This window comes from Accipiter gentilis, chromosome 7 (assembly GCF_929443795.1).
Source record: "Accipiter gentilis chromosome 7, bAccGen1.1, whole genome shotgun sequence".
Taxonomy (NCBI): Eukaryota; Metazoa; Chordata; class Aves; order Accipitriformes; family Accipitridae; genus Astur; species Astur gentilis.
In genome coordinates, this window is record NC_064886.1 from 41,357,601 (window position 1) to 41,377,086 (window position 19,486).

The 19,486-nt window shown below is 45.3% G+C and overlaps 1 protein-coding gene across 2 annotated transcripts; it reads left to right on the forward strand.

Annotated features, from left to right (window-relative positions):
- The first annotated feature begins 3,632 nt into the window (after positions 1-3,632).
- Positions 3,633-19,486, forward strand: MTHFSD (methenyltetrahydrofolate synthetase domain containing). Of its 2 annotated transcripts, none has more exons than XM_049806317.1 (8): positions 3,633-3,695; positions 3,890-3,993; positions 5,370-5,483; positions 6,231-6,344; positions 8,452-8,542; positions 9,449-9,561; positions 9,777-9,902; positions 18,163-19,486. In XM_049806317.1, exons 1-8 carry the CDS (start codon positions 3,668-3,670, stop codon positions 18,676-18,678), a joined length of 1,206 nt encoding a protein of 401 aa, XP_049662274.1. In that variant the 5' UTR covers positions 3,633-3,667; the 3' UTR covers positions 18,679-19,486. The 2 variants fall into 2 exon arrangements, with proteins under 2 accessions (XP_049662274.1, XP_049662273.1); XM_049806316.1 differs by lacking the exon at positions 5,370-5,483 and adding an exon at positions 5,530-5,643.

Here is a 19,486-nt window from a genome sequence, read left to right on the forward strand (position 1 = left end):
AGAGCCGCCCGCGGGGGGGAGGCGGCGGTTTTCCCTCCGCAGCTTTTATTTCCCTTCGGCGACCACCCGAAAGCAACTAACCCGACCCCTTTCCCTCCTCGGGGGGCTCTCCCCACGCCGGTGTGTGTCCCCCCGGGGGCGGGCGGGTGCTCGGCGCTGCCGGTTCCCGGCGCGATCGGTTCCCGGGGCGGCCGGTGCTCGGCATGTTCACCTGCCCGCCCCGGGGGGGTTTTACACGGCGTGTGCTGCCCCCCAGGGGACACCGAGGGGTCTGCAGCGCCGTACCGGCACCGCACCGGCACCGGCTGCCCGCCCCCGGGGTCTCCCGGTTGTGCGGGAGTACTGCCGGGGGGGGCGGTGGGAGAGGGGACAGAGAAGGAGACGTGGGGAGAAAGGAGGAGAGGGGGGAAAATGGGGGGTGAGGGGGGCCGGAATGGGATAGGGGATCAAAGAAAGAGAAGGCGAGTGGGGGAGCAGGCAAAAAAGAAAGTGGGAGAAGTGTGAGAAAGAGAATGGAGAATGGGGACAAGAGAGAAAGGAAGTGTGAGAGTGGGAGAAAGAGAGAAACAAAGAGAGAGAAAGGGAGAAAGAAGGAAGGAGGGAAGGAAAGAGGGGGAGAGGAGGAAAGAGAGAGAAAGGAAGAAAGAAGAGAAAGAGGGAAAGACAAGGAAAGAGGGAAAGACAAAGAAAGAGGGAAACAGAAAAAGAGAAAAAGAGAGAAAGAGAAAGAAAGAAAGAAGGAAAGAAAGGAATGGAAAAGCTACATCTTGGCAATGCACAGTGGCATCAGTCCAACTAAGACCCACCGGTGCACACAGCTTTCCGCTCGTTCACCAGTTTTGCATCTGTACTGGTGACCGATCCAGGAGAGAGCACCCACCGCTGGCTACAGGGGGTGACACAAACCCCACACCTATTTTCCAGCAGCGAGCGATGTTGCCGGGCTCAAACAGGTTAGCCGGGGCCGGCCCCACCTGCCCTAATGTGCCTCCTTTGCCAGGCTATTTCGTAAGCACAAAAATTCAGTCATGCGCTGCTTATTCACACAAGGAAATCCATTTCACAGTGGTCTGAAAGACTAGTTCCTAGTACCCAGCTAATACGCTGTGTGAATGAAAACCTTATTAAAAACTGCTGCCTTTAAAATTTGTAGCCTACTTTTAATTTTCAATATTGAAAACCAAGCGGAGTGAGATCGCTAGTTCAGTGCTCCTCTTTGGGTCCAGTTTGTCTGTTTTCCGTGGCTGCCCTTGTGTGTTCAGCCTGCCCTTCAGAGAAATGATTCCTGCAGCACAAGGAGTTTCTTCCTGCATTGTTCACAGGCTTTGTATTAATCTGGCACTCCCTTTTTCTAGGTGTTTTCACAAACTGTGTGTGCTTCAAGCAAGAGCTGCATTTTGTCTTTTGTATGAAAGCCCAGGGTCCTTTTTTGGACCTCTTTCACTAGAGTATTTTATGCAATTTGGTAAAATGGATGTTAGAAGTGATTCAGGCACCTCCAGTAGACCAACTCCATTTATAAGGATGTCTGCTTCCCGCTGAAAAGAGAGGCTTTCCAGTGGCATCCGTACGAGCCGCATCAAGCTGCTAGAGCTGATGCTAAAGGCTGCAGTACGTGTGATAGAAGAGACCCTGGAAAAGTGATTTGGAGCCTATTTCAGACCTGTAGAATCAAAGCAGAGAACTGAACCAGCAGAAAAGACATCACCTATTAGCAAACTCCTTGCTTGCTTAAGGCAAAGTACCCCTATTTCTAGAAAGCCAGCTCAGGCCCTCTTTTTTGGAAGCCAAAACCACGTAAGGAACAGCTTTTACTGAGCATCTTGCATGGAGGTTGGAGGAAGATGTAGGTGGTCTGGTAGGATCTCAGCCTCCCTTGCTTGTTAATACATTAATTAACAGCACCATTGCTACCTCACTTGCTTTCCCTTCCTCAAAGGAGAGGAGGAAGAGAGTGTGTTGGAGTGGAAACAAGTCCCACAAGCCGCAGCGTGGCGATTTGGGGTGACAGCGGACAGACGGACAGCGTCAGCACTCGCAGCCCGGGAGTGCAAATCGCAATGCTGAATTACAGAGAGGTTGTAAATTGCTCACCAAAGGCCCGATCCTGAACTCCCCGCAGAGATATCAAAGTCGCTGGGAGTTTTCCGTGAGTAGGAAGTGGAGGAATGAGCTTCAAACATTTAGGCCCAGCTCCACATGGGTGGTCTATTATGCCTGGACGGATTCCCACTGGCTCCAGCAGCACTCTGAGGTAGTGAAAAGGCTCTTCCTAAATACACCCCATTGCAGAACCAGGGCTCTAAGCACTTTCTTTGAATGCTTACGAGGGACTTCGGTGGAAAGGTGAAGCTTCAGGCTCACCGCAGCTGCTCCGCAGCATTTAGCCCAATGCGTTGATATTAAACCGAGTTCGAAAAACACACATAGTTGGAGGGGGAAAGACTCCTGAACCCAGCAGAGTCCTGGCCTTTGATTCGCACTGTGAAGAAAACAGTTCAGCGATCAACAGCAGCCGCAGAGAGAAAAGGCGTTTGCATCTGCCCAGCTACATCTGTAACTATTCAGAGAAGAGCATCCAAATTTGTTCCGCTTTTTGGTTGGCAGAGCAACAGTCAGCTCTGATGGTGGATGTGTATCGGTAGCATCCAAGCCAAGCAGATTAGAAACCAAATTCAAAAGCCATTTCCCCCGCTTCCCCGACACACTTTAAAATAAACCTCCGTTTCATTGTTCCCATGACCCTTCCATCCCGCTCCGCTCAGGAATGTCGGGATTCTCAACGTCCTCCTTCTTCTTGGGGTAATTGTCAAATACATTAATTCTATAAATAATAAATCATGCAAACAAATCAATTACTACCCTATTAAATGCAAGCGAGGAGCGTACTTTCTCAAAGCTGGCAGACTCGGAAGCCCACGGAAAGGCTGAATATTGCTTTATTCACAACCAGCCAATTTTAATGGGAAAATAATTGATTTGGGAGTTTATTTTATGAAAAGCAGGGTGGGATTTCCCCCCCCAGCTGTAACACGTGGTCGAAAGGCCACGGTTATTTCTATAACGTCGGGGGGGAGGGGGAGGTAGTCTCACATTAACGACGTGGCACAGCATGTCCTTTTCTACGTTCAACTTCAGAAAGAAGGGTGATGCTGTTGCAGATTTTGGTGTGTGCGACCCCTCCGGTGCCTCGCCCCGAGCCCAGGTGGGAAGGCGCCTGGCAGGCCTGTGCTGCAGGGCACCATTTTACAGCCCGGTACCTGCCTACCAACAGAAACCCTCCGAGAAGGCAGCTGAAATCCTCACAACTTTGTGTGACGCAATGTTTTTCCTCAGCACCCAAACCACCAGGCCCCTCACACCAGGCCCGACCCCCTGAGGAAACGGCCCTGGGTTCCCTCACGGCCTTTACACTGCTGGAGGGGGTTCCGGCGGGATCACGGCCTTCCCCCTCCCCGGGGACTCCCCTCGTCCAGCCGAAGGCGACCCAAGACCGGCCCTTGGCCAACCCCACAGCCGCCATCCCCCAGCCGCCATCCCCCGGCCGCCATCCCCATCGTTTCGCTTCCGGGACCTTTTGAGCGCTCCGCGCCGCCGTAGAGACGTGCGGGAGGGGGCGGGGCTTAAGGCGGAGGCTCCTCCTCTGGCCGCCGCCGGTTGCGCCGCCATGGAGGGGGGCGTGCGGCTGCGCGCGGGTGCGGCGGGGCGGGGAGGGAGGGGCGGCAGGTTACGTCACGTCAGGGGCGCGGGGAGGGGGAGCGCGAGCGCGACCGTTGGTCTGAGGCGAGGGGGAGAAGGGAATGGGCGGGAAATGGAGGGGCTCGGCCCGGCGGTCGCGGTGCTCCCCCGTGAGGCGCCCGCCCGTTCTCTCGGCTCTGTCCTCCTCTAGGTGCCTCCAAGGGGGACGTGCGGGAGAAGGTGTGGGACTACCTGGAGGCCAGTGGCCTGGCCGATTTCCCGCGGCCGGTGCACCGCCGCATCCCCAACTTCAAGGTACGGCGATCCGCCTTGAGGGACTGGGCCGCTTCTTTCTTCTTCCCCCGGCCTCGGGACCCCATCCGCGGGCTCTGGAGAACCACCCCCCCCCCCCCGCCCGCTCCCCGCCCGTCGCTGCAGCTTTCAGAGAGGCAGCTGTGAACCGCAGGTTCCTGCGGGCTGTGGGGTTGGTGAGCGAGGGTAGAAGGTGGTGGAGCTCTGAAAAAGGCCCCCGTGCAAACAGCACGCTTCTGTCATTCATCACGAGTAAAGAATCGCAGGTCTCTGTACCTGACGAGGTGTGGCAGGTGTGTTGCGGCGTTTGAATCAGTGGGTACGAAAACACCTCGTGAATGAGATTAAATATATTCACGGGTGGGGAAACTGAGGCATTTGGAACTGGATTTCACTCCCCGGGGCCTTCAGCGGGTCCATTGGGATGGAAAGTTGAGGTCACTCATCTTGTAGGGCTTAGACTAGGAACACGCAGTGTGCTGCTGAAATGCGAACGGTGGCCAAGTTATTGCTGGCAGTGTGTTGCTGGACAGTGGTGGGAGACCCCTTCCTCCTGCTCTGGCTTCATTGTGTCCCTAGTTTGATGGGTGGGAGGAAGAAACAAGAAGACTTTTGAGTATTCAGTTATTCAGGCCACCGCTTTACCGCCTGCCTGTTTTAATCCAAGCTCAAGATGTGCAGCCACGTATCTGCCACGTGCTGAAGAAATTATGTCAGAAATAGCATTGGGGGGGGGGGTGTTGGGTGTTTTAGCCCATGAGCAGCAGTAGGAGATTGGCTCTGCTTTTGCTCAAGGGACTGGCAGAAACATTCTACCTTAGTTTGGTGCTGAGGTAAAATAGGTGCCGAAGCAGGTGGAGGAAGCCTGAAGCTTTATCGCACCCTTAAGAAAGGGAATATCAGAGCTGAAATTACAAGGGGAGTGTGTGCTTTGCTAAGCTTGAGCATCTTACTCAGTTGGGAAGGGAATCTGGGAATCTTCTGAGCTCAGTGTAGGCTCTGTGAAGAGAGAACCTTGTCCAGAAAGCCTTCATCTAAAAGAATCTCTGACTGTGGCTTGTGTTTAAAGGAATCTGTTTGTATTCATTGGCTGAAAAGGGAAATTAGTTTCCAGCTTTGCCAGGCTTCACCCTCATTCACACCTAACTCAAAGTGAGAGTACTTGGATCCCCTCTTTTTCTGAGGCCTGCGAGAGATTAGTCAAGCGCTCAGTATCTGTTAGTAAGTGAAAGTTTCCCATAGAGAACATTGCAAAATTAGCAGTATGTCCCTCATATTTAAAATCTGGGAAAATCAGCCTCTCTATAGGATGAAAGATTGTAAATTGCCCATCTCTGCTGTGAACTCCTTGATGATGTGCTGATATCTTGTGAAAACAGGGTGCCTCCCATGCTGCGACAAAGCTTCTGGGTTTACAGGAGTTCAAAGCTGCCAAAACTGTAAAAATAAATCCCGATGCTCCCCAGAAGAACGCTCGCTTTCTAACACTGGAAGTAAGTGAACGTATTCCCTTCTCTCTTGATTCCTTTCTTCACACAGGGGTCTCACCAGGCTTGCTGCTCTATCAGAGAACTGGATGTGTTCAACAGAGCATGTGAGATTAAAGTGGATCCTGACAAACCTCTAGAAGGTGTTCGGCTAGCTGCACTGCAGGTAACGGCACCTTTGCACCCCTGAGGAGGAGAGTGGGACAGCAGTGCAGCGCTTGGCAGCATCTCATGGTCAACGCCTGCCGTTTCTCTGGTGGGAGCTTTACCAGCCCTAAGCCACGTGAGGTAGCTCATGTAAGGATGCCTTTGCCTTTTTGGCAAATGGCAAAGGTGCAGGTAGGGTTTGGGGATATTAATGTTTCTGCAGAGCAACAGCTGTTTCGCTGTCATTCTGTTCTTATTCCCCGAAACACGTAAGGTAGCCTTGCCCCAAATTGCCTTATGTTTATCGCAGGGACAGACCTACCTCAGGCCCATGTGTGTTCGCTAGCTTATTTGATGAGTAGCTTATTTGTGGGCATATGCGTTAGACCAGTAGGTATGTCTTGCCATCTGTTTCTTAAAACCTTGTCTGGAATTTTGCTGTACTGGAGGGGATTCATCAACAAGTGCTACGCAGTCAACGATGCTCACTGCTCTATAGCAAATAAGATGATTGACGACGTGGAGACCTATGGGACAGTAAAAATATTTCTTTAGTGTGAAATGAGCCCACCTCCTTTTAATGTGAGAACTTCTTTTGTTACGCAGGCAAGGAAGACTTTGTTGGTTCCCACACCACGTCTGAGAACTGGGCTGTTCAATAAGATTGTTCCACCTTCAGGTGCAACTAAGGAGATCCTGCGAATATGTGCTACGTCTCAAGTAGGAATGAAAAATGGGGGAGGTCTGAATTAACTTGTGGAAGGGTGTTGTGTTATGCTAGTCCAACTAGAAATTGGAAAACCAGATGCTACCTGATATACTGTTCTGCTAGTATGTTATTCCTGGTTTTGTGTACGCATCCACCATTAATAATTCTTTTGTTTGTACTTAAATCGTGAGCAAATTTAGTCTTTTCGCTCTATTTTATTAACAGAATGGTATCGCTACTTTGTGAGTGTTTTTTGGAACATTATGAGCAACTTTCATAGGTGAGTTAGATCTTTAGGTTTCTAGTAAATAGTACTCCTATACTCTTCTGCAATTTTGAGCTGGCAAACCCTATGAGGAAGAGTTTAGTGTTTACAGTTTTTCCATAATCTCATCAATAGAATATTAGGTATTACAAAATAAGAAAGATCAGTTATTTTAAAATCCTAAGACTAAAGAAACGTTAGTTTTGTCGCTTGCATCAACCGAGGTATAAAAATACGTTTTCTTTTGAAGTGTGGTATGTTGCTGCCCTCTGGTGTTAAAATATCATACTGTACCGCCGAAGTAATTTGGCAGAGAAATCTGCGTTATTTTGCACGAGTCTTTATTGGATATGAAAACGTAACTTGTATAAAATGAATAGGCCAGCGATATAGGTTTTATTTCGTTCTTTATCTCCTGCTAAAGGCAATATAGTTCTACAGTAATCCTGTATACAGCTGAGGGTTGTAAATGGATGGTAATTAGTAGCGACTTTCTTTGTTGGAAGTTCAATTAAAGTCATTAACTAATTAAGCTTTTCAGGGTTGAAGAGCACTTTTGAAAGAGACCTTTCTCTTGACTTGCTTCAGGCCTCATATCTGATCTGTGATCTTACCACCATGTGTCTGGCTTTTCCCCCAACCAGGCGTGCTAATGAATAAATGCTGTTAGCTGTTTATATTTACAAAGCACTGTGCAAACAATTCCTACCACACTGCTGTGAAGTGGATAATGAGCATTATTACTGATAGTCAGCCACAAATTACTGATCTTTTGGGGTTTTTTGCTCTACATAGAAAATGTTTGGCTTTTTATTGTAGGGATTAATTTGGCACCAAGTTGCATTGGTGTGAGGAGGATTTATGTTACGCTGTGCACTTATATTAAGAGTGAATGAATCACGAGATATACTTCTAAAAGTTCTAAAACTCTGATGTTTGAAAGCCCAAGTAAGCACCACTTTTAATTTCTGCAGCTCTAGACAGAATTTTGTTAGGATATGCTCTTCAGAGAGGACCCTGAAGAGGGGTGGGTGGGGATGAGCAGAGAGAGAGGGGAAGAAAAAAAGGATGACAGGGCTGTGTAAGGTTTTTCTTTCCACTTGTCAGCAACAGCGGGCTTTTCTGTTGATTAGCATCTTAGAAGGTTTTGGCAAAGGTAGCTTAGCTTAGCAGGGGCACATCCTGAGTGATGATCACACAGCAAAGTGTTGAGGAACGTAGTCTCGGGGAACATATGGGCAGCTTTGGAAGGTGCTTTTAAAGATACAGGTGTGGAGAAACGGGCTGTGTGGTGGATGCAGTGTGAAATGGAGAGTGATCCAACTCATGTACCTGGTGGTGCTTCAGTAAAGCAAGCATTTTGTGTGACTTCAGGCAAGCAGCTTAACATCTTTATGCTGTAGCTGTCTGTGTCTAAATTAACTTTGTGATTTGTATGTGAGAATTAATTTAAGAATTTGTAGTGCTCTGCTATTCCTCACAGGCATATTATGACTTTTAAGTTAGTAGCAGTAGGGTAGGAAGTGTCATTTGCCCTCATTTTTAGAAATAGATGCCCAATAAAGGGTTTCAAAATACAAGTTCTTGATCCTAAATAAGTAACCTTGCTTAAAAAAGTGCCCACCTCCCTTGGCTCTCCTTGAAGTGTGCCAAAATTCTTGTCACTGTAGTAGGGAATCTATTCTAGGATTCCCTAGAGGATAACTTTCCAGACATGTACAGCTTGGCTATACTTGGAAGAAACACTTTGAAATGTGGGGAGTTACTTGGATTTATCAAAATATTCTGGATTTCTGCCTCACTCGTTGGAAGACTGTACACTCTGGGAACCTAAAATTATGTTTTTCTTGCAGGGTATAAAAGAATACAGTGTGCCTGTAGGTCTTGATGGGAAAGCACGGGTGGACTTGGTTGTTGTAGGATCAGTGGCTGTCTCTGAAAAAGGTAAGATAAAGCCTTGTAAGCTTTTCAGGAGGAGGGTCCTAAGTCATGATTCACGATGTCAGTAGGCTACACTACGTGTTCCTTTTGACAGACCCAAACATATCTTTGGAACTGAATTACAGTCTTGAGTTCTGTCTCTTCTGTGTGACAAGTCTCTGATCCCAGTCAACCAGGAAGAATCAATGCCTGCTGTACAACAATGCTGCCAGGACCTAGTGGGCAGACAGCAGTGTGGTTTAGAGTGTGCGGGCCAGTGTTTTGGCCTTCAGTAGAACTATTCAGGCAAGCAATTTTTTTTTTTTTTTTTTTTTTTTTTTTTTTTTTTTTTTGTTAAAGAATCAAAGAGGGCTCCCTGTTCAGAGGATCTGCTCTGCTCTCACAGGGTGTGTGAAAGTACATGTGTTACAGCTGCTGATTCAGTACCTATTTAGGGATCAGATTTTGCGTTTTCTAGTATTTTGAAGACCTGCTGGTGGTGAAAAATTTTCCACAGATTTTATCCATTGCCTAAAAATAACATGCTTTTTGTATGTGACCCAGACTCCTCTTTACACACACAGAGTTAACCTATGTTTGACATGAATAGAGGGTTCTAATTGCAATGGGTAAATAGGCTTCTATGTTAACTAAATTGGACTAAATTTGGTTTATTCAGAGCAGTTTATTACTCTCTTGGGATCCTTTAGGAGTTCATTGAAACTAATGTTTTATTTCAATTTCAGTGCTGATTAGGAGGAAAGTTGCATTCTGTGAGAGGTGCCGATCTGAATTTTTCCTGAGTTACAACTCTGCGCTTGGTTTATCTGTTGCAGACTGCTTAGTTTAGTTGCATGCTTTGACAGTTACCAACCTTTCCACGCTGCTGTTCCTGTGTTCACTATCACTGTTTACTTTTATATATTTTAGGCTGGAGAATTGGAAAAGGGGAAGGTTATGCAGACATGGAATATGCAATGATGGTGTCAATGGGTGCAGTGCAGGAGGATACACCTGTAGTTACTATTGTGCATGACTGTCAGGTAAGTTAAAATATCCACTCTCAAGTGACGAGTCAGAACTGTGTGATACTGAATGGTGTGTCTGAAGAAAAGACTTGGAATGATGTTGGTGTGGCATCTTTACTTTGTTTCCTCTGTCACGGACAGATTTTCATATGTTGCGAGACATCAGGAATAGTGTATGCTTTTAGTGAATTTCTTTAACTACTATTTACTGAATATCTTGTTTCTGGTAGGTGGTTGACATAGCAGAAGAGCTTCTTGATGATCATGATTTAACTGTGGATTATATACTCACTCCAACAAGAACTATCAAGACTAACTGCAAACGACCGAAACCTCAGGGAATAATATGGCATAAGGCAAGTTACTTCTGCTAACGGTGGCTTACTGGTACTGACTTTCTGTTGATAAGTCCCCCATTTTTACATATAAACACATTCACTGTATTAGAGATACTTGGAAAAGGAGCAAATGTGTTTGTAGATGAAACAAAACAGCAGCATCTACATTCAGCAGTTTTTAAGTGGTAATGGTGAGGAGGAGGAATATATTACTGAAACTGAGGTTGCCATATCAAATGGATTACCCAGTGAGAGCCACTGGAAACAATGTTTGTGGATTTTTAAGATAGACGTTTCTTGTAGTCATTGGCAGTATAATAGCCTGTGTAAGCTGAGGGGCTTCTTCATCTTATGTGTTTTATTCCTCAGTGCTCATTGAGACTGGCTCTGTTCGTTTTCTGGGGACAGTACCACAGAGAACTTTACAGCATTAGACCATGTGGAATGGGTGGAATAGGTGCTGCTCCAGTTGCGAAAGGGAAGTGTGACGTAGTGGCTGGTACGTTGCTGTTTACGTAGTGAATTAACTTTCAAAGGACAGATGAATTTGTGGCTGGAGCTTGTTTTCAGGTACAGGAATAGTGACTTTATACTGCTTTAAATCATGAATCATTATTTATAGATAAATATTGTTTCATGAGTTTGGCTCACCCCAGCCCAGGATTGTCAGAAACTTTAGCAGCTTCACAAATAGTTTCAGAAAAGCATTTAGTGAATTGTTTTACTGGAAGTTCATGCTGGGAAAGCTTTGTCATTAGATTTTCATTCCTAAGATCATCCAGTTAGGGAGCAGACGCAATCCTACGTGATTGGGTAACAGTAGGGACACTGAAATGAGGAATAGTAAACCCATGTCTTGCAGAAACCGCTGAGGAATTATTAGTGAATAGTTCTAGGGAAATCAAGAGTTGTTTGTTAAGCACTTGCCAAACAGCAAAAAGAGTTAAATTTGTTAAGGTAATATATCTACAACAAACAATTCTAGCCAGCACTATTTTTATTCCTATGGTGGGAGAGTATTTTACCCTGCCTGTGGTTGAAGATTTGAGGTTATAAATAAATAAATAAAAGCCCTGTCTGTACTAGTGCATTTTTTCCATTGAATTATTTTTGAATCATAATTTTTCTAGGATATTACTGAATGTAATTGTTTTGAAGGCCTGCTCCTTGTGCTCCATCCATCTTGCCAACATACTTTTGATCAGTCTGCCTGTCTTGCTGTCAGACTTCAGTCTCAGTAAGTGGCCTTGCTAAATCTTTTTTTTTTTCTTTTTTCTTTTTTTTTTTCTGTCTGATTCCCTTTAGCAGCAACATTTTTCAAAGGTCTGGGGAACATGGTCTCTTGCAGGGGCCATTGAATTTTTGTGAAACTTTTACCACTCATGAAAAAAGTCAGTCAGTCCCAAGCGATGTATCAAATTTGATGTTACCTTTGCATTTCTTTGCTTTTTAGAGAAAAAGAATCAAGATCAGCGCTATAATATATGCCTTATAAACTAATGAAGTATCTGCCACAACTTCTTTGTGCTTGTTTCTAAAGCTTAAGGAGAGATGCTTAGCAGAGTTGTGTCTAAAGCTTGCGCCACACTGACTTTAGCCAGTTTGCATGAGACAGTGAAACTTTTTTTTTATAGTAATCTCTACATTGGTGGTGCTGTCTGAAAAATACAGCGCGCTTAGAACTTTCTACAGTTTTCACTGAGAATGGAGCACATTACGTGATTGACCCTTTACTTGAATATTTGAATGTTGATTTAACACCTAAAGCTGCTTTTGGCAGCTCTTCAGAGCCTGTGTTGATTAGATAAGAATATTGGAGGATACTAGCCAGAGCAGGGATAATCATTACATTTCTGTTGTTTTGGGATGGGAACAAAGTGTCGTGTCTATATGAAGAAGAAAGAAATTAGCATTATTCTTTCACAGGGAGCTGAGCAACTTGTACATGGTTTGTTTGTGCTTGTGGTGGTAACTGTATGTTCAACTCTTGCATGGAGGGTCTTGGAGGTGGGAGGTCTAGTTAACCGACAGGGTGTTAAAAATGCAGGATTTGATAGGGGCTATTTAAGTGTTTGTCCTTTGACTTTTCCTGGCTGCTTCTACATCCTTTTCTCTACATACTTTTCTCCTTCAAATCCTGGCTTTACTGCTGCATTCCTGCTCCTCAGAGCAAAACTAAATGAACCAAGAGGTAGTGAGTAAATAAATAACCTGCTTCTAAATATGGTGATTTGTCAACAGAAAGTAGCTTAACTTTATTGTTAAGATGTGTGATGTGTGAAATACATTGCAAAAAAGTTCATCCTTCAGGAACATGGCTGGATCAAGCCAAGACAATGATTTAAGAGCTTTAATTAAAGGTGTTTGCAAACATGGGATTACAGCTGAGCATTGTTATAAAGGATGTGCTTTCCTGAAGCTGTTAGGATAAATAGCCATTAATACATACACTCTGTTTTCAGCTCAAAAGAAGTAAGAAGGTGCTTATACGGCAAACAAAATGCGTGTCTCCAGGCTAGATTTCTGTGCTGGAGGAGGTAGTGCATTTTCCTGGAGTGTTTTTGTTTGGTATGTACTATGCAGGAAGGAAGTAGTGTGTCAGATATGGGGACGGGCTAAATAGGTGTTCTTCTGTAAATGATTCACTTCTTGGGGTAATTGGCACAACTTGCCCTCAGTTGCCTTCTTTCAGTTGTTCTTGGTGCAGAATTTCCAGCTGAGCTATTTCTTGCTGTCGAGGTAGTATGTTTTTCCAAACAGGAAGATGTGAATTACTTGGTGTGATTTTTGTCACAGAAATGCTGACTTAAAGAGTTCCAAGGAAGCATAAGAGCTACAATATTATTAATGCCAAAGAAGCATTATCAATGTCAGTGCCAGGCACTCTAGAAACACTTCTAAATACAAAGGCAGTACTGGAGTGTGTATATGGGTAAGGTTTTTTTTTCTGCAACTGAGTTCAGGGTTTTGAGAAATCAGTACGTGCTCTTGGAGGACAGCAAGAGCTGCTAAGAGCTGAACACTCTGGAAAACTTTATTTGGATGCCAGTGGAGAGTTATTTGGCTTCATCTGTCTTGAAAATCTAACCCATTGTTTCTGGGAACTCTAAATTCATGAAGTGACTTACTTTCTCATTTAGTATTTTGTATGGGTAGCTGTGATCTTTATCTGTGACACTGTCTATTATATTTGTTACAATTATGAAGTTATTTGTGCTGTGCTTATTTTAAATTGAAACTATACAGACCAATTAAAATATCTGGGGTCATGAAGAGGGAAATGAGAGTAGTTGGTGGAAAAATCGCTATATTCTAGCAAGCATTTCCTTCTGGTTTTTGAATTATTCTTTTGCTGAGAATTTTATAGAAGTAGAAGATTTTTCCCAAGATGAAATGAACTGGGGGGAAATCCCCGAGTCTAATGTTGAAAGAGTTCAGTACGCAGTGGCAGAGATGGAAACTATCTGACAACAAACATCTTTTGATTTGGTCTGTGATAGAATATTTGGAAAGTAAAGTGATGTTGTTTTACAGCTCAAAAAGTTCACACATTCAAGCTGGCAAAACCTTTAGCAGGGACACAGCATTGCCATCAGAAGAAAATTGCTGTTAGTTTAGCCAAGATTTTGTTTTGGTTTGGTTTTTGGAGGGATAGCGCAAGCAGGACATGCTTCCACGCGTGGTTAAACGTCTCAACACCTTTGCAAATCTGACCCTTGCTGCAGAGTCCATGGAATCAGTTTTTGCTGATGGATTCCAAATGTGGGTTGCATAAGGTTCTCCTGAGGGACACTAGCAGACTTCACGGGCTGCCAGCTCCCAGAAATATGCCCTCGGATTGCGTGCACATATTTGGACATTTTGTGCAAATGAATGATAAAATGTTCGACTGTGCTGGCCCATCCTAGCTGTCTTGGCTTTGTCTGTGCTTTAAACCCCTGTGAGCTCAGTGCTCCTTGAAACAAGCAACTGATAAAGGAGTCAACATGAGAAGTGGGCTCTCTCCTGGAGGCCTTTATGAACTGTCTTGGGTCAGAGACCCCTCAGGGTGACCAAAGATTAATATTTCAAACACCTTCTGCCTACCAGCCTCAATACTTGGAAGGGCTGGTGGATCTGCTGTACTAAAGACTGTTTGGTCTTGTTTGCACCCTTCCGTGGCAGGGCAGGGCGGCAGCAGCAGCAGCAGCATCTGTCTCCAACCTGAGCCATGTGTTCTTTTTATCAGTTGGTGTGTGCAGATGGGTAGCTGTGTGAAGCAGAATTAAATGGCAGACCTAGCATGCTCGCCAATCTATAGCTGCCTTTCCCTCATCGACCGTGCATCAGAACTGCACCGCCTCTGCTGCCAGGGAAATCAAAGTGGTGTTTGGCTTGGCCTGCACTGTATCAGGGGTCAGCATTACTCATTCTGTCAGAGGACAAACACATCTTTCATTTTCCCCAGCAAAATATTGAAAGTGGCTACATTCACTGTTCTGGAATAACAGAGGTTGAAGAGAGCCCTGATGTTCCAGCAGAGACGTTGCAGAAGTCCATCTGCCACTACGTTGTTTTGGGACCAGACCAGGTGTCGTAAGAGTGGATGCTCAGGGTTAAGTGCTAGGAGATTTGTATTGGCACTCAGCATCCAAGACTCTGTTTTCTTCAGGTTTCTGTCAGAAAGGGGCCACGTTTCCCTTCTCAGCTCCTTTCCCATAGCCTGGTAATTGTGAGCCAGAAGAATTCATCTACCCCGCTGTCCTCTTTCCCCAAGGCTCTCCCAGCTATGGCAAGGGAGTAGGCAGGATTGTTAAATGATTAATTGCCTTTGGTGGAGTTATTTTTAACCTGAATCACTTCAGTTACTGAGTTTATAGCGCAGACCCACAAGCACTTCTGTTGGCCAATCCCAGAGGGCTGAAGTATGGAACTGGCCTGGGAATTGGTGGTCAAGGGATAATAGGAAACTTCTTCAGCTGGCTTTGCTGCCAAAGCCAATCATTTAGCTAAATCCCAACACTCAATACAAAGTTTACAAACATCAATAAATGGTTTGGCCTTGACTTTATAGGGATGGGGGGAGCAAGGGAAGGAGCTTCCACCACTGGGTTTGCCCAGGTCTGCATAACTGGATCAACCAGACTTGGGGTAGTACCCAAGTCCCTTGCATCCTGGCTCAGCCTAAAGCAGTAGGCAAGGCTAGGAAGGAGGGACCAGCCGGCACAGGACCAAGAAACGTGCAGCTTGTTTGAAAGAGAGGAGGAATATCTTTGGCCTCTCTCCACATGGAAATAAATCATTGCAATCCTCCACAGCTCACAAGACAAAAGAAACTTTTTGCATGATCGTAATTAGCAACACATTGTACTACCACAGAGTTCTTTTGTTTGCTATTTTGCAACAGAGAAGAGCAAGCTTTTTCCTCTCCTCTGCCACCCACTGCCCTCTTTGCCCTTTTGGCTCTCACCCCCTGCACCCCAAAAAAGGTACTGACTTGGTTTGTTGAACTGAAACTCTGAAATCCCAAACCGAGTTTCTGCCTTTCCTTGACATAAAAGTGGGGAAAAATAAGGAAGGATTTGGAAGGTTTGGCCCAGCTGAAAGATTCTGCTAGACTCCAGGGAAAACAGCCCTTGAGGTAAATTCTCTGTCTCTCTTGTGGCAGAAGGGTGTCAGTTAACAGTGTCAGAACTTGTCTAATGTAGGTTTTTTACAGAATGTTTTCTATTACAAAAACATCCAAGTGCCAAATCAACTGCCTTTGTTGCTTTGGTACTGTAAAGGCTACTTACTGTTACATCTGCAGAGGGCTGAATTTAAGGTAATGATAGATTCACTTCATGGTGGTGGTGTTTGATCAGAGCTTCAGCTTTTAGAGAAGACAGCAGTTCATAGCCCTTACGAAGACGTGTATGCTGTTGTAACTACGTCTTCCTGAGTTTGCAGGGAGCCTGAAACAGTAGCTCCAAGAGCTTCAGTCAGATGCCAAAAACTACTGATCACTCCAGTGAGAGGAGAGGCCGTGTTGAAGCCTGGCCAGTTGAAGCCTCTTAGAGAGTATGCTGGCCCCTGGATTATCGAAATCCTCTCCTTGGTTTGTCCTTGAAAGGCTGGGAGTTCCAGAGATCATCCTCTCGGTGCCCATCTCTTTGACTCCCTTAATCTACAAAGTGGTGAGGGTTTGCCCTTGGTAGCATTGATCTTTCTAACTAAACACCCAGTCCGTGCCTTGGGAACTGGGTTTACTATCAGGGTGAAAGGAACTATACGTGCACTTGGTAAGAGGTTGAGGTTGTGCTTTGGGTCCAGGAGTGATTAGTTCTGTGAGAATAGAAAAATGTTTCTCCTGTTTGGTTTAATTAGCATAGAGCTTACATTTCACGTAGAAATTTGACAGAGGACAACAAATGTTCCTAATTGTTGGCCAGTAAAAACAAAATAAGATGGCTTCAGCCATTGGTTTGATGTTGTATCGCCCAGGGAAGGGGAGTTTGCTGTCAAACACAGCAGTCTGAATTCTTGGCTGAGAAAAACAAATCAGTCCAAGAATCCACAGAGCAATAACTCTTCATAATCTGAAAATGGCATGTACCTTTCGGAGCATGGAGGCTCCCAGAGCCCCAGCGGAAGTCCTTGCCTCTCTGTACTGGCTGCCAGATCAGGCCAGATTTGTTTGGAAATTGTTCTCAGTCATAAAGTTTGCTTGTTTAAAGGGCCTGATCCCAAACACCTTGACTCTGGGTCTGCAGTATTGCACAATGGAGGTGGCCTCTGCCCATGCTGGTTAGTCCTATTCTGCTGTTTGATATTGTATGAACAAGATAGAGCTAGGACAGGCTTTATGTAAATTACATTTCCTATTTAGCTTCAGTCTGAAATAAAACTTGCTTGTTTGCTCCTCAGAAGAGGAGCCCTGGGAACGTTTAAGAGACTAATGTTGACTGGCTTACCTGTTACCTAAACCTACCATTGCCCCCAGCCTGTCTTTGATTTTACTTGAGTCACTTCAGAGCTGGACTACTCTCCCAGGAGATCTGTAAATTTTAGACTTTATGTGCTGCAGCCAGATCCAAACTCACTCTGTAATAGTAGAACCAGGAATTCAGGGCCTCTGAGGTAAGAGAGATCTGAGCTGGGAGATCTGCAGGCATATTCTAGGCAGGATATGCTGGTGCTAGTCCAGCACAGCCTGCTGAGAAGTAGTGGCTCATAAGCTTGGGTGCAGTACCCTGCTAGAGTGGCTTGCCCACACTGTGTGGGCTACTAGCTTGGGTCTCTGCTAGCTCAGGCATTGCTTCCCTAGGCTCTGTTTTGCTCCCTAAATTTAAGAATTGGATCTTGTGTTGATGGATGTTCTGCTTGTCCAGCAGCCAAGTACGAATTATTCCTCCTTCCAGCTGCAGTCTGCAAGCCAAGAGCTAGACCACATGAGCTAGGGAACCACTGTGTTTCCTGCCAGTCACTGAGTGCAGCCTGGGGCATCTCATGCCTGAGATGGATAGGGTTCAGCTGTTGAGAGGAAGAGCCCTTCCAGAAAAGCTGCTTGTGAACTGGGGATGGATGGAAGGGATAGAGGGGTCACAGTTTTGAAGTCTAGTGTCCGGGCGCTCTTCCGTTCTGTGATCCAAGCCAGCAGACTGATGTGGGATCTGATGAGTAGCTGCGGGTGGTGTGTGAGGTCAGATGACAAGAGGGAGGCTGTGGTGATGTGCCATAACCAGAGAACGTGCCTCCAGCTGGGCCCACACTCAGAGGAGCCCCGCTACAAGGCACGCTCCCCAGCTGCAAGCTTAACACCATCGTCCCTCCCCATTGTATGACCCAGCCTACGGGATATCCTGTTTTGGGGGAACAGAGTGCAAGGAGGTCTGCAGAATGAAAGTGCCTGATGGTCTGATGAATTGTAGGCATGTAGGATTCTGCCAGAGCAGGAGCGGAGGCCCTCGGTCAAAGCAAATATTGAGGGATAACAATGAGAATGCAAATCTGAAAGCACTCTGATAAATAAACGTCAAAATCAAGTAGTTTTGAGTTTGGTTTTGATTTTCCTGCTGGATCTACATTGTGCACTTGCCTGAAGAGTAACTAATGTTTATTTTTGTCCTGCAGCGTGTATTTAGGGAGCAAATTCAGAATCAGGCCAGCAATTAGTAACATTTTGAATGCTCTGGCACTCTGCATGGTAGCAATATAATAAGGTTCCTCTCTTTTTATGGCACAAATGGGTCCTGATGGTTGTCGTCTTTTTCTGGAAGGCAAGAAATCTCATAATTGTATCTGTCTTCCTCCTTTTTAGGTCAGCTATGAGATGCTGGGAAAAATCCCCATCCTAAAGAGTCTTCGACACAGAGAGAAGCAGACTGGCAAGGATGTTACCCTCCTAGATGAACATTCAGACTTGGCAAGTGCCAACACACCAGCAGTGTTAAATGAGAAGGCGATGGCTGAAAATACAAGACCACAGGCTGCTATGGGCTCAGCTCAAATAGGACAACATTATGTGGAAAGTGATTCTTTAAGTCCCAGATTAGAGGAATCTGGCATGATTACTACTGTGTATGTGGGGAACATACCTCCCAGTGTAAGAGTGAGCGAGCTGAAAAGTGCTTTAAGGGAATTCCATGCAACTCCTTTACGACTGAATTGGCAAGGAGCACAGCACAGGGCTTTTCTCGATTACAAGGATAAAGCAACCGCAGAGAGTGCTGTATCCTCTTTGAAAGGCTTGAGCCTCGGGGGTAATACTTTGCGAGTTGAGCTGGCCAAGAATCAGAGAAACAAAGGGCAAGTAGAAATCAATAGTCACAAATGAATATGAATAGAAGGGAAAAAAATAGGCTTGTTTTCATTGTTTTGTGAGAAACCAACCTAAGTTTTCAAGGATATTAGTATATCCTCTAATTTCTGCAGGCTAAACAACAAAGTGCAAAGCCAACTTTTCAAACAAATGAGGCATACATCTCACAGCTGACTTGCCTGCCTCATTCCTGCAGTTGTACGTGCAAAGTCTATTTATCGAGACAGATGATGGGCCATTTCTCTAAACAGTTACCCCCAAAGTACCCACACTCTGTATTTGTTTTTCGCTGGCCGTGGGTTGGTTTGCTGTGCAGTGTGTACATTTGTTAGGCCTGGATCAAAAACCTGCCCTGGGTAGCTGTGTGCAGCCACATATACAGAGGTGATTCTCTTCCATCATCTAAAGGTTGTACCTGCAAATTTGTACTTGTGAGCTTAAAAGCCAGCTGCAGAAAACCCATCTTAAGGGTTACAATTCTGTTTACTAAAAAAATGGGGTTTGCCTCTTGGGAGTTTCCAGCATATTTTTCATAAAAATGGCTGGGGAGAGAGATTGCCCTTTTTGTGCTCTTGTGAAGAACAGCAGTGGAAACACTGGCTCAGCCACTGAGTTCTAGTAATAGCTATTAACATCAGGTGGAAGAGATGGTAGCCCCTTTCTCAGTTCTGTTTTGTTAATTCAGCCCTTTGTAAACCTTTTATGTCTTATTTCAGTCTGGCAGAGGAAAGTGAAGAAGAGTTTTCTCCTCTATTTTTCCCCAAAATGCGTCAGGTACTTTTTTCATGGATGCAGATAATTATAAAATAGATGCTTTTCCTGA

Coding starts and splice junctions, on each gene's coding strand:
- MTHFSD (XM_049806317.1), top strand. CDS start 3,668: ATGGAGGGGGGCGTGCGGCTGCGCGCGG. Junction 3,994..5,369: donor GCCGCATCCCCAACTTCAAG/GTACGGCGATCC, acceptor TTGTGAAAACAG/GGTGCCTCCCATGCTGCGAC. Junction 9,903..18,162: donor AGGGAATAATATGGCATAAG/GCAAGTTACTTC, acceptor CCTCCTTTTTAG/GTCAGCTATGAGATGCTGGG.